Consider the following 14,883-nt stretch of genomic DNA (forward strand, 5'->3'; position numbering starts at 1 on the left):
TCATCTCACTGAAATTGAAACCCGTCTGGCCTCCCTTGAGGGCAAGCCCAGGCAGTTCAGGAGCAGATTCATGCAGCCAAAGCAGAGTTCATTGAAGCTACAGAAGGTATGAAGCAGCATATTACCGCAGAAAGGAGAATGGCAATTGAAGATCATCTCACTGAAATTGAAACCCGTCTGGCCTCCCTTGAGGGCAAGCCCAGGCAGTTCAGGAGCAGATTCATGCAGCCAAAGCAGAGTTCATTGAAGCTACAGAAGGTATGAAGCAGCATATTACCGCAGAAATCATGTCAACCATCAAGGAAGAAGAACTCCGAGAAAGCATTGCTAAGCATCTCCGAGTAGGTGGACTCCCGAAGGGTTGGGACGAGCAAGAAGTCAGAGAGCAAATGGAAATTGATGAAGATGAATGCATCTCAGACACGGAGATTATGAGGAGGCGACTCAATAAGGCCCTCCCCCTCACGAAAGGGAAGCATGCCATTGCAAAATATCACAATAAACAGGACAAGATCCAAGTTCTCCCCCGACAGTCCAAATCATTACAGGGCACCAGGCTCTGGTTAGCTGATGAACTCACTCCCTTACAGCTTAAAAACAAAAGTGCGGAACTCACCAAAGTCCGAGTAGCCCACGAAGCTGGAAAGTGGGCAGTCTACCATGACGAAAGGGCAATAATCGAGGACTTCCGTAAGCCTAAACCCAATTGACTAGCATTCTAATGTGCCATCGGCATTTTTTGTATCACAGATAGTATCATCCTAGGGTTTTCATTAATCTTTTGCTTGTGCCTAAGTGTACCCTGAAGTGGATTGTAATGACTGTGAGGTACCGGTTTTTGGTCCCATATATGCCTTCAAGGCATATTAACATCCACGGATGTTAATATGACTTTCTTTCTTTCTTTCTTTCTTTTCTCTCTCTCGCGTGTTATCACATCTCTCTTTCTCTCTCTCTTCCACCCATCCATTTCTATGCTCTAGACGTGTTGCCATAGGATCATCAAAAAGGAGGGTAGAAGCAAGCACCAAGTACACACCCTTAGTATGAGGTGTCCCAAAGGATGATCCGATAGTGGTGGCCTAAGGTATACGGATTGCATCCGCGCACATGAGGTGTCCCCAAGACCGAGGACCATTAGTGGGGCACAAATTTTTATTGTCACATGACTGAAAACCAGATCATTTGCAAAATGCACGAGAGAGACACTGCACCCAACTTCCAAGCTCCAATAGGAGGGCTAGGAAAAGATGAGGCAGGGATACGGCTAGCAGATCCAAGGTGCCCAAATTTTGCACGGGTCTTTATTCAAATGTATGTGCCTGAGTTTCTCGGATTGTCAAGCTTGGGAGTTGGTATTCTCCAGCAGTGGAGTTACGTGTAGGGTAGAGAGAGCGAGCGAGAGAGAGAGAGAGGGTATCGATCCTGCCCCTTTGGGAGCCTGTTGCCCGCCCGGGGGTTTTGTAGTTTGTTGGGGAAGGGCTATTTCGCTCTGTCGCCCAGGCGTCCTCTTTGGATGTGGGCGCTCTGCCCTCCCCTCCCCCTCTTCTTTCTGATCTTGTTCAGTTTCAGCAGAAGTCCTACCTATTGGGCGATCCTCATATCTGTGGTTGTTTCCTTGACTAGTGTTGGGTGATCCTCCATTTCCTGCGTTTTGTACATCTGTGTTCTGGGAAAGCCCCATTTGTGGAAAAGAAAGCATCTTCTTCGTGGGCGAACCTGTACCTGCGGAGCTTCTCCCTTTCTCCTAGCAGGTTTGGTCTTTGCATTGTGCATTTTCAGCTGCTTTGCGTATGACTGCCTGTGCATCTTTCTAACCTCATATTACACTTAAGATTTAGTTTTAACGACTTTCAACGCAGGTGGGCAGGCTGCCCTAAGTACCTTGTAAGGTTAACCCAGGTGCTCACCACTACATTGGAAGATGGAATTGAAGAGCAGGGACTACTTCCCTTTCTTTACAGACAAGTCATCTTCTCTACTGGAGACACTGCTGGATTGCTCTGCAAGTTTGGTGCCCTTGTGGGTGGCTGTGCTGGTGGGCCTCTTGGTGGGCTGGGTTTGGAAGCCAAGATGGGTAAGCCTGCTATTTTTGGGGATCAGAGGCAGACCCAGACTGGTTTGGACCAGCCCCCCTGGATTAGGTGTTCGGCGCTTTTGGTTTGCCTTGACTGCCTCGGTTACTGTGTTTCAAATGTTGAAAGAATGTTGGCTGAAATTCAAAACGTGGAGATGGCCTCAGACTCAGCTTGAGCACACACACGAGGAAAGGTAGGTTCTTCTCATGTTGCCATATTACTTACTTTACATGAACAATTGAACTTCAGCAACTTTTGATTGCTACATCTGGTGAACTGTATGAGCTGTTTTGTAGCTGTAGAGACATGAGTGAGTTAATGCTTGTGTTGTGCAACCAAACTTTATTGGAGATCTTTGCCTTCCAGTCACAGGGATGCTCGCTGGTGCAGGGGTGCAGCTCCATCACCTCAAGCGCTAGAGAATGGAAACTCCAAAGGGGCTGATTTGGCTCGGTCTGCGGTTGGAGACGAGGATCTGAGGGAACTTTACCGCAAGTTTTACTACAAGGATGGGGGGCTCCCTTGGGAGTTGATGATGGAACGTTCGGTTCCTGGAATGATCTATCAAGCCTGGCGTAGAGATCCACAGGCATGTATCTTGCTCTCTGATTCAGTGTTACTTTTTTTGGAGTCCAGAAGTGATCATAACTCATTTGATTTAGGTTTAGTTTTAGGCACTCTGTTATTGGTTTAGATTGCCATTATGCTGCAGGCTCTTGAAGATACTGTATAGTAAGTGAATCTAAAATGTGTGTGTGTTGTTTGGGGTTGGGGGGAGTTCTGAGAATTCTGAAAAACACGGACATCCACTTTGCTCATGCAGGCATGCTTAAGTTTCCTGTGTTATTGGCTTCATCCTAATGGGTCATCTCATGGACTCTGTCTTGGTCTGCATACTTGTAAACTATGTTTTCTTGTCTCATCTCTCGTGTTGGTGGGTATGACTCTCCTCCATGTTCCAAAGTTAGCTCATATGCATCATCTCTAGCATGGATGCATGCATATTACTACTAGAAACTGAATGAGTAATCAGGTGGCTGTTGGCCATTTGCAAGCTCTAATTGAAAAAGAGACAAAGGCTGCAGTGGCTGTAAGGTTTTGGGAACCTGACAGGAAGTCTAAGAGTATGCCTATGACTGGAAACAGAGATCTAAGACGCTGACATAGATGGAGCAGGTCATGGGATACTGGATTTGGGCAGATATGAGCATGCACTAATTACAGGTTTGGGGCCTGATTTAAGGGTTTATTCTAGACCTCAAGCAGCCTAGAATAGCCCCAGATAGATGTCCAATGCCCCTGCCAGAGTTGGGCATTTGAAAAGGGTCAGCAGCGCTCACAATAGTGGACTTTTGTCCCTCGTCACCTATAGCAGACCGACAGACTGACCAGCTCTGGGGGGTGGGGGGGTTACCATGTAAGGGGACTGCGGCAGATCCCCCTTATAGCATTCAGCCTCACTCTAGCCCCTCTCTCTCAAAGCAGATTTCCTGCCCAGAAATTTGCTACAAAAGTTTCCTGGCCTGGTATTGTATAAAAAGAAATGTGCCTTCTCAGATTTTGACCAATTCCTAGGTAAGTAAAGACTTGACAAGAGAGGGGGACTCCTGACCGCTGAGACTCAGTACCGTGTTTTGGGTGGATGTTCCTGAAGTGCATTATTGCTGTTTGAATGATTTCAAGCAACAAATCCCTATCAAAAACGAAACTGCTTTTGTCAGAGTTTCCGACTACAAATCCCTATCAAAAACTTAACTGCTTTTGCTAGAGTTTCCGACATGTCAGCACATTTCTGGACTCCTTGGAGGGTCTGCAGTTGAACAATACAACTAGAATTGAAAACCTATGGTTAAATTGCAGTCCCTCTCACTTGATTAATGCATCCAGTAGTCAAGCCCTAAGAGCTTGATGCTTGTTTGGGGCGAGAGAGAGAGAGAGAGAGAGAGAGAGAGAGAGAGAGAGAGATGCTTGAAAACATGGGGGTAGGGAAGATCAAAGCAAGTGCCAAAATCCATTGCTAACAATCAAACTAATTAAGAAGTGGTTCAAGCTTGTTGCTTGTTTGGGGGGAGAGAGAGAGAGAGAGAGAGAGAGAGAGAGAGAGAGAGAGAGAGAGATGCTTGAGAACATAGGGGCAGGGAAGATCAAAGCAAGTGCCAAAATTCATTGCTAATTAAGAAGTGGTTCAAGCTAGAAAAGTATGATAATGAACTCCAAAATTACAGCAAATCTGTTCATAAACATCTCTGCACCTTACACATTCTCAAATTATTCAACCTTTTCACACATTTGCAGACTCTTGGTGCACACACACATATGCTGCTCCTATTGGAGCTTACGTTTCAACAACCTCCCATAAGTGACGATAGGACACACGCACGGTCTCTCGCACTTATAACAATGGTGAAGTCATGCCACCCATAATAGTGAACCCTTGCCACTCTCAAATACTGTGAACCTTGTAGGCTGTCACACCTCTCTTCTCAGTCAGCGCCTGTCACTCCAACCTAGGAGAACACTAGCCACCTTCGCGCACACAATCAGTTATACGTGTCTGGTGGACACAACTGGCCACATCCAATATGTAGAACTCAAGGGCACTCACATGCCTCATCTTGGGCATCACACTTGGGCTCATCTTGGCCCATTAAGAAAGTCGTTTCGATCTGAATGTGGGTTCTCCATTGTTGATGTCGATGCTTCTTTCTTACGGTCTCTTTCCCGTGGTACCTCATTTTGAGGTGAGGATGTGATGTGCATGTGTGTATACTTTGAAGAGAACTTGCCAGAGCAGAGAACCCAATGGTTGATGATTTCCATATGCAGGCTGTTGTAGATTTGCATAAGGCAAGTGTTCGAGCACAAGGGTTTACTGAAAATGCTACTACACATGCTGCTGGGGAGGTCATTCAGGCTCCATTCGACGAAGATGATGAGAAGGGTGTCACAAATCTTCTAATTGACAACATGCGTGCATATTGAGTCTTTTCATGGACAGTGTCCTTGAGACTTTGGCTTGGGCATTTGTATGGATCATATGGGTGGTGTCCATATGGAGTAGTTCAAGGACATGACAAGATTGCGAGATGTATATATGAAGCCTAATGACATGAAACTCATTGAATGGTGACTCTTTTGAGTGTCTTAGGATTTATGGGCGGTACTTGTATGGGATTGGGCGGTCCTCATATGAACATGTGCAGTGCCTGTATGGATGTTGGCATGTACATGTTGTGTATTGTGAAGGCTGGACATGATTTGGCGGGAAACATTTATTGCATTTGTACACACTACATTAAAACCAGGCTGGACAAGTTATAAGTTCACACAAGTTGGACTACATTTTAAAAATATGTTCGACACTTGATGGATGGGCTCCTGGAACTTGGCTGAATTACGTGTCCAATTAGACAGCTCGTTTTTGCAGGAGCTGCTTTTAGCATGAGTAACTTAGGGAAGCACACCTATTCTTGTAGGAGGCCCGTTTGGGCTGGGCATTAGCAGTCTGGGGGCTGGTTTTTGTTGGTTAACATCATCTGTGGGCATAACCGAGCAGACCAACCTGATCTGAGGCTGCTACAGGGCTGGGTTGGAAGAGCATCTACAGGCTGATTTCTCTGCTCAATCGACTCTCTGGAGGGCTAGTCGATGAGTTTAGGGTTGATTTGGACTGATCTATGCTGGTTGACCTGATCTATGGGCATGTCTGAGCAAGTTTACTTCTTTCAGGGCTGTTTTTTTACTGGTCAAGTTCATCTGGGCTGATTCAGGGCTGGTTGTCATCATCTGGGAGCACCTCTCTGCTGGTCGACTGGTCTTGTAGTATTTGGGCTGCTGTTTGGCCTGTTTTCAGCATACCAGGTGGTGGAGATTGTTGTCTTGGCTGTGGTACAACTGCAGGACACAAGATTGGACACATACCGAGGTTACCTAGTAGGATGTGCTGCATGGGAACTTACATGTGATAGGTTGTCTAGTGTGGAACACTAGGCAAGGCTCCTGTGTGATTGAAGCAAGACTGAAGCTTGTAAAGGTTTTGGAGTTTCTGGAGAAACTTGATGATGGGATGCCATATTTAGGCCTCGTTGGCCACGCAAACAGTGGCGGGATGCTGCATGTTTGTGAGTGTCTTTGGCATGGTATTGCTTTCCTCATTTGGTCCTGACCCCCTTTCCTATATGGTGTCCATTGAGATTGGACGCACATCTAGCCAGGAACAAGCAGTTTTTGTGTGTTGGCTGAGATGCCAGTTTTTGCGTGTTGGCTGAGATGCCATGTAAATCCCAGCAGTTTCATGGATGACTGCCTGCTGGCATGTGAGAATGGTTTTGACTGTTGCCAAGTGGTTGACGTTCTGCAGGGCTCTATATTGAGGCCATAATTGAGTTTTGAAGCCTTGTTGCACACAGTGTGCGAACACTATTAATGTGGGCACCGGGAGCTTGTGAAGTTTGGGCATCCTGTACCTCCTTTTGGACCATGCGTCCTTCTTTGGCCTTGTACATAGCAAGTGTGGGCTGCCCCCAACACTTGGCAGTGGTTTTCCTACATGGCCACTTACCCAACCTACCACCTCTCCAAACCACTCCCTGGAGGAAGGCGCCTACCATTCAATCTCTCCAGTTCTCTCCACTTCTGTACGACCAGATCTGCACCCTAAAGGACATGTACAATGTGTACGGACTGCCACGTTATCTGATAAACTGCTGTATTATGGGAGAGCTGTTGTGTGTGCATAGTTGCCATGAAACGCGTTTCAAAACATATGAAACGTGTTTGAAACGAGTTTCAAAGCTGTCATTTTTTTTAATGAATAAAAAACGTGCCCTACATTAAAATTGTACCTGCGAAGTACAATATCTTTTTGTTTGCTGCGCCGTCTTCATCTGTACCCTCAGTCTTGGGTTTTCCTCGAGAGTTGTGCCCTGGTTCAGCCTTGGGACTTGTGTGGCCCGCTATTCTCTAATTTTTATGATTTTGTGCAATTTCTTTGTAAATTTCAGATTCTGAAATTTGGGCTTTTTGCATCAGCTTGCCCCAAATCTCTCCCCTCTTTTGGCAAAATGCCGAGGGCAAGGGATACTGTGTGGACCCATGTAACCCCTGTTGGCAGATACGGGGGTTCAAGCACAAAAAAATGGAAATGCAAGCATTGTGACAAAGTATGAGGTGGTTCTAGAGTCAGGATAAAGGCCTATTTCTCAGGATTGAAGGGGAAAGGGATCGGTCTGTGTCCTAGAGTCCCTATAGATTTGAAAGCCTCTCTTTAGCCATGGAAGAGAGAACAGGAGGCTATGCAAGGAATTGGGGGTGGTGGTGATGATACCCAGGATGAAAGCAAAAGGGCTAGGATGGAAGAGGTTCTCGATATGCAGAGTTAGGTTGATTTGCCTAGTTCCAACACCATTGGTGTTGGGTCTAGCTTTGCCCCTTGAGTCCACAGGTCTTCCTTACCTACCAAGCCTACTTTGAAGAGGGCAAGCCTCAAAGCAGGGTTTTAGAAGCAAGTTGTCGTTGAGGCTACTTGTGAGATAACAAAGTTGTTTATTCAATGCGCTTTGTCATTTCACATTTTGCGTACCCCATGCTGGAAGGCCATGAGAGCTATTAGCCGCATTGGGTATGAGTGGGAGGGCCCATCTTACGAGTCTTTATGCTCCACACACTAAAAAAATGAGAAAACCAGTGTGAAATTAGAGATGGAGCCTCTCAAGGAAACTTGGCAAAAGTATGGCTGTATAATATTATGTGATGGTTGGACAGATATGCGCAAGAGGAATGTCTACAACATCTTAGTGTCCTCTTGTAAGGGCATAATGTTCTTGCGTGCCATTGATGCTTCGGTTCCAGGGCCAGTTGTGACAAGCACTTTCAATTGGGGACATTTGCGCCAGGCTTTATTAGAGATTGGCCCTCAATATGACAATGAATCAAATCGTGTGTCTATGGACAGAATGTTGGAGGATAAGTTCCCACAGATTGTGTGGACACCATGTGCAACCCATAGCTTAGACCTCTTGATAGAGGATGTCGCCAAGGTGGGGTGGATTTTCGACATCTTCAACACATCTCGGAGCTTGGTAAAGTTTGTCACCAAGAGATCAAAGGTCCTTGCTATGTATCGTGCCCATAGTGATTTGGAACTGTTGAAGTGTCACATGTACTCTCCACTGTAGTGCATGGTAACAAGATGGCTTATCATCATTAGCGCAACAGTGTATAGTATTAGAACCCTTTAGGATTGATATTTGTTGTATGCCGTGACCCCATTGTAATCCTCAGTCCAGGATATGTCAGGCACGAGCTATGTAGGTCATTCCTCAGCCATAGTGAGTGAGTGAGTCAGTTAAGTCCCTTAACCCACTAGGAGAGATGTACGCCGTGACCCCATTGTAATCCTCATTCCAGGATATGTCAAGCACGAGTTACGTAGGTCATTTTTTAGCCATAGTGAGTGAGTGAGTTAGTTAGTCAAGTCCCTTAACCCACTTGGAGAGAATCATTCATGCATGTAGTGTCAGTATAAACGTTAGGGTTTGCATTAGAAAGCATTCGGCATATTGCATATCATTCATCCCATATGCACGTAGATCACATAGACCATTGCAGAAGCCTTGAAATATCATGTGGTATTTTTAGGATATTTATTAGCATTTATCTGGCATTTTTTTTCATATTTTTCAACATTATTTCAACATTTAATATCATTATTTATCATGAACAAGTCGTGTAGCAAAATAAGCTACAGTTGGCCAGCTTCTCAGCCAACCAACCAGCACTTGGGAGCATATAAATAGGTTTGCTTTTGCACTATTCCATCCATCATCTCATAATTCAGCCATCAAGCATCAAGCGTTGGAGCCCTCATACTTCCTAATTTCTCGGGATTCATATTGTAAATTCTCTATTATCCATGGACATGGGTGTTGGACATTACATGTAGCCAGGGAATGTTTATGGTTAAGCTTCCCATGTATGTGTATGCTAGCTGTATCTACGAGATTCTGGCTGCATAGAAGCATGTTAAGTATTTGATGGATCTTGGAGAACCAAATGCAATACATAATGCCATGGATATTTGATGGATCTTGGAGAGCCAAATACCATAGCCCTTGTAAATACCAAGTATATATAAATAGATGGGGTTTCTTCCAAAATATGTGTTTAAATGCATACATTTGTGTGCATGGCTTATTTTTATTTGCGTGTATTGTTTTGTTTGCCTAGACAATGCTTGTATTTTATTGCATGAGAAGCTCATGGATCTGGGGACACCTGGATTGCACCCTTGGGTTAGTATAAGTTTCCTATGCCAAGGAATGAGTACATTTTGGAGCGTTTATACGATGCAAAATTTTTCACTAAGATCGACCTCAAGAGTGGTTACCATCAAGTCCGCATTTTCGAGGTTGACATTCCAAAAATAGCTTTCTGGACAGAGCGTGGTTACTACGAGTTCGTAGTCATGCCTTTTGGGCATTACCAATGCACCGCAACCTTCATATTAATGATATCTAGGATTTTTGCAGTCCTCATTGGTAAGTGTGTTTTCATATTTCTTGATGACATACTTGTCTTCTTAACCATTGGGGAGCAACATGAGAAAGACGTGGGAGAAAATCTTGCTACTTTTGCGAGATAAATGGGCTCTACATAAACGCCAAAAAGTCTATCTTTGGCGTTATAGAGGTTCAATACTTGGGCTATATCATTGGTTCCGATGGGATTTGATTGGACACCCCAAAGGTTCAAGAGATCTTGGATTGGGAGTCGGGATATCCCTCAGACCGCCTAAGAGATCCGTTCTTTCGTAGGTCTTTGCCAAGCCTACAGCACGCATGTTCACCAGTTTTCCAACCTTGCAGCACCTCTCATCGACATGCTCAAGGGGGTGAAGACTATTAGCACGTTCATCCCCAGTTTTTGCCCATATTTGGTGTCCCTTTTGGCCCCTTTTCATGGCCCTTGATTGTGGGCTGGCCACCCCTTTTTTGTATATTTTTTTTGGGATTTTTTCCATGCTGGATGCATTTTTCCCAGTCGGCTAGCTTCACCTTGTCTAGTCAGCTAGTTCATCTTGTCCAGTCGGCCAGCCCCTCTTACCTATAAATAGGTGGGCTGGCCTCTCACTTTTTCACCTTGCCTAGTCTTTCTTTTGCTCCCTCACTTATGAGACACTTTCTGTCTCTTGCTTGGGACTGTATCATTTCAGTATATTCAGCATAGTTGCTCCATAACTCTCTCTCTCTCTCTTGCACTCTCTGCTTAGCACACTCTAGTGCTTATTTGCTTCTGCTCTGTGCACTCATTCATGGTATCATTGCTCCCGGTTCCAACGATTCTCTGCGCTGCCCCAGATCAAGGTTGTTAGAGGCGTCAGATGCGTTTGGTACGAGGCGGGTATGGTACGCGCCTCGAAAGACTCGTATTTTTTAGAGACGTTAGAGGCGTGTTAGAGGCGTATGTATATATATATATATATATATATATATATATATATATATATATATATATATATATATATATATATATATATATATATGCCTTTGCCGCACGCGGCCTTCCACAGTCCATGCTCATGAAACGGCTCCATCGGCCCGTCGAGCGCGTCTCGCGCGTTTTCCTTGCGGGTCTCACCAATCACTTGCGTTCATGCCCGGCTCGGCTCCCTCGGCCTCGTCTCGGGTCTTGCCTTCCATCCATGATCCGTCGGCCCGGCCGCGTCTCGGCCCGTTGGCACGCACGGCTCGCCGGTCCGCTGGTCGACCGTTTTTCCACCCGATCACCGTCAAGGCGGGGAGGGCAACCCCCGGGGCACTCGGCACCCACGGAACCTCGCCGGCACCCGGGAAGGCCTAACGTGCCTACCCGGTGCGTGAGTGCGTTCCTAGGGTGCCTACCATGGGTCTGTGCTTTGCCTCTCCTTGCACCTCCTCCCCATATAGATGCATTATATTCGGGGCGGGCTAGCATACCCTCAAGGCACCAAGTCCCTTCGGATAGAAATCCCACCTCATATATATATATATATGTGTGTGTGTGTGTATAGTGATAGATAGATATAATATATATAGTGAAAGTTGAGAGAGAGAGAGAGAGAGAGAGAGAGAGAGAGAGAGAGAGAGACTAGAGTGTGTGTATGAGCCTTGAGGGAGGGAGGGAGAGAGAGGGTGTGTATGAGAGAGGGAGAGTGTCACCAGTCTGGACATTTCCCAGTATGAAAGGGGTCTGGTGGACTCCAGGATGTCTAAATATTTGGAAAGTATAAGCTTTGGGAATGGGGGATTATCCTAGAATACAAAGGACCACACTCCTAAAATTTAGGAGAGTTGCTATTTTTGGCCCGACTCCGATGGAAATTTTGTTCGTGTCATTACATCTGGAATTGAGCAGATACCAAGAGTGCTCTCTTGTTACACACTAGCCTCTACCACCGTTACAGGCTGCCCATGAAGAATACCGACTGTTGGGGACTGTTTTGGAGGCTTCCATCGTGAAGAAATACTGAAGGCAAGGGTATTTAATCATTTATTATGATTTCTAGCCATTGTACTTGTTGTACCAGCCTTTGTACCTGTTGTACCAGCCATTGTATTGGTTGTACCAGTCCTTGTACTTGTACATGCTGCACCACCCATTGTATCGATTGTACCAGCTTTTGTACTTACTGTACCTGCCATTGTACTTGCTGTACTAGTCACTGTACATGCTATACCAGCCACTGTACCTGTTGTACCATCCACTGTACTGTCTGTACCAGCCATTGTACCTACTGTACCAGCTGAATGGAGAGTTGTACTTGTTGTACTAGCTCTATTGCATAAAGACCCGTGGTTTTTGGGGAAGAATCAGTACCCACACGGAGGTATATGGATTATATTGTTCGCTCGGTATTTCTACAGCCTATGTTCCGGCTTAGTAGCCTCGTGTTGGGCTGTGTTATGGCATTTGTATATGGATAATCCGGCATCTCCCGTGGGGAGAGTAAGGCCCTCAAAGCTTGTACATGATATTATTCTCCTTGGGTAATAAAATACTCCAAGGGGGGGGTCGGCCCATTCTGGCCTCTATGCGATGTCACACGTGCAAGCTCCATTATCAGCATTTGTGGATGTTTTGTCTAGCTTTTATGTTTTATGCAAAGTGATGATGGATATGTGTTAAGGTTGTGGCCATGTTTAAATGTTTTAATATGCATTGATGGTATCAACAAGTGTGTCAAAGGCCCTAGTCCCCCGGGCACCCGCCGCGAGTTTCATTGGTCACCAGCCTGGACATTTCCCAGTATGAAAGAAGTCTGGTGGACCCCAGGATGTCTAAATATTTGGAAAGTACAAGCTTTGGGAATGGGAGATTATCCTAGAATACAAAGGACCACACTTCTAAAATTTAGGAGAGTTGCTATTTTTGGCCCGACTCCGATGGAAATTCTGTTCGCGTCATTACATCTGGAATTGAGCAGATACCAAGAGTTGGCAAAGTGCCTATGATAGAATGTCTACGAGTTGGGATATTTTTAGAGATAAAGTTTATGGAAGGACCCATCTCTTAGATTGGGACATGTGGCAAGAAAGTGGACCAAAGTGAGACAAGTGGCCTGACACTTGTTAGAAAGTGGATCAAAGTGAGACAAGTGGCCTCACACTTGTCACTTCAGCTATTGTGTGGCTCTCCACTTGTCATTGTAGCCTTCTCTTGCCATTTTAGCTCATGGGAGGCCCAAATCTATAAATTGGAGTCCTCTCTCTTCATTAATAGAGGCTCTCTTGTTACACACTAGCCTCTACCATCGTTACAGGCTGCCCATAAAGAATACCGGCTGTTGGGGACTGTTTTGGAGGCTTCCATCGCGAAGAAATACTGAGGGTATTTAATCATTTATTATGATTTCTAGCCATTGTACTTGTTGTACCAGTCTTTGTACTTGTTGTTCCAGCCATTATACTGGCTGTACTAGTCCTTGTACTTGTTGTACTTGCTGTACCATCCATTGTACCGACTGTACTAGCTTTTGTACTTGATGTACTAGCCACTGCACATGCTATACCAACCATTGTACTTGCTGTACCATCCACTATACATGTTGTACCAGCCATTGTACTTGCTGTATCGGCTGAATGGAGAGTTGTACTTGCTGTACCAGCTCTATTGCATGAAGACCCGTGGTTTTTGGGGAAGAATCATTACCCACACGGAGGTATATGGATTATGTTGTTAGCTCGGCATTTCTACAGCCTATGTTCTGGCTTGGTTGCCTCGTGTTGGGCTGTGTTATTGCATTTGTATATGGATAATCCGGCATCTCCCGTGGGGAGAGTAAGGCCCTCAAAGCTTGTACATGATATTATTCTCCTTGGGTTATAAAATACTCCGGGGGGGGGGGGTGGGGGGGCATTCCGGCCTCCATGCGGTGTCACACGTGCAAGCTCCATTTTCAGCATTTGTGGATGTTTTGTCTAGCTTTTATGTTTCATGCAAAGTGATGATGATGGATATATGTTAAGGCTGTGGCCATATTTTAATATGCATTGATGGTATCAACAAGTGTGTCAAAGGCCCTAGTCCCCCGGGCACCCGCCGCGAGTTTCAGAGAGAGTGTGTGAAAGAAAGAAAGCTGTATTAAATGTCTGCAAGAGGCCAAAATGACCTATGAGACCAAAATAGTCCATCCTCATCATCTGGATACATCATCAAGATTCAAGGGTCTTGAGAAAGGCTTAAGGGAGGGAGGGAGAGAATGAGGGAGAGAGAGTGTGTGTGAGAGGGGTTGCCTTGGGCCCTTAAAGCCTTTGCCCCTCTTTGGCTGCGTTTTCTTCTCCAGTGGACATTCCCTTTTGCAGAGGGGCTCTTGTGGTGGTTTTGGCTTTGGTGGCAACCTTGGTACCTATGGTGGACACTCCTTTCGAGATTGTGCATATTTCTAAGATTAAGCCCAAGCTCTTGTGATGGCTGCTCCGACTACACTTCATATGGTCTCTGAGTCTGCAAAGTTGGATGGTTCCAACCACACTTTGTGGAAGGTGAAGGTGAAATCAGCCTTGCGTGGCGTGGATCTCTGGGATTGGCTTGTTACACTTGCCAATGCCACCCCTCCCACCCTTGCTTTCGGTGGTGTGACTTAGGCATAGATTGATATTTGGCAGGCGAATGATCGTCGTGTTTTCTCCTTTTTGATGTTGAATTGTCAGGATTCTGTTCTCTCTCATGTGCGTACAACAGATGCTGCACATGAAGTTTGGAAGGCATTTGCAGATCTCTACAAGATTAAGTCTCCGGGTCGGATTTTGGCGTTGGAAAAGCAGCTTATGAACTTGTCAGTTTCTACCTTTCCATCTGTATCTGCTTTCATCTCGAAGATGAAAGATCTTCGGGACAAGCTTGCTGTTTGTGGCAAGGATACCTCCATAGAGGGTATGGCTATTCGGCTTCTCTCTAAGCTTCCAGAGAGGTTTGATGCTTATTTTCAGTCTCTTGTTTCTTCTCCTCGTCCTGTTCCAGTTCCTTGGGAGAAAGTTCTCCCCTCCATTATGCAGATTGAGTCTTGCTTTGAGGAGTGGATTGGTACCTCTGGTGGTTCTGATGGAGCTTTGGCTGCACGAGATAAAGGGAAGAATCAACAGAAGAAAGAGAAAGGGGGTTCTAACAAGAACTCCAGAAAAGGACAAAGACAAAGACAAAAGCAGATCTTCTAAAAACAAGGACATTGAGTGTCATTATTGTGGCAAGAAGGGTCATAACAATGTCACAAGAAGAAGTGGGATGAAGAAGCAAAGAACACTTTCTCTACAGCGGTATCTCAGACCAA

General features: G+C 45.5%; 1 protein-coding gene across 3 annotated transcripts in view; it reads left to right on the plus strand.

Annotated features, from left to right (window-relative positions):
- Window positions 1-1,183: 1,183 nt before the first annotated feature.
- The window catches only part of LOC147612793 (uncharacterized), a 33,521-nt gene continuing 19,821 nt past the window's right edge, over window positions 1,184-14,883 (plus strand). The window contains exons 1-3 of one of the 3 annotated variants that reach the window (XM_086783410.1): window positions 1,184-1,754; window positions 1,863-2,271; window positions 2,469-2,671. In XM_086783410.1, the coding sequence (XP_086639536.1) occupies window positions 1,925-2,271; window positions 2,469-2,671 (550 nt within the window). In that variant the 5' untranslated portion in view covers window positions 1,184-1,754; window positions 1,863-1,924. Of the gene's footprint in view, window positions 1,755-1,862; window positions 2,272-2,444; window positions 2,672-14,883 lie in introns of all 3 variants that reach the window. The other 2 variants (XM_086783408.1, XM_086783409.1) reach the window with 2 other exon arrangements.

This window comes from Cibotium barometz, chromosome 45 (genome assembly GCF_041138505.1).
Source record: "Cibotium barometz isolate CiBa-2024 chromosome 45, ASM4113850v1, whole genome shotgun sequence".
In the NCBI taxonomy this organism is placed as follows: domain Eukaryota; kingdom Viridiplantae; phylum Streptophyta; class Polypodiopsida; order Cyatheales; family Cibotiaceae; genus Cibotium; species Cibotium barometz.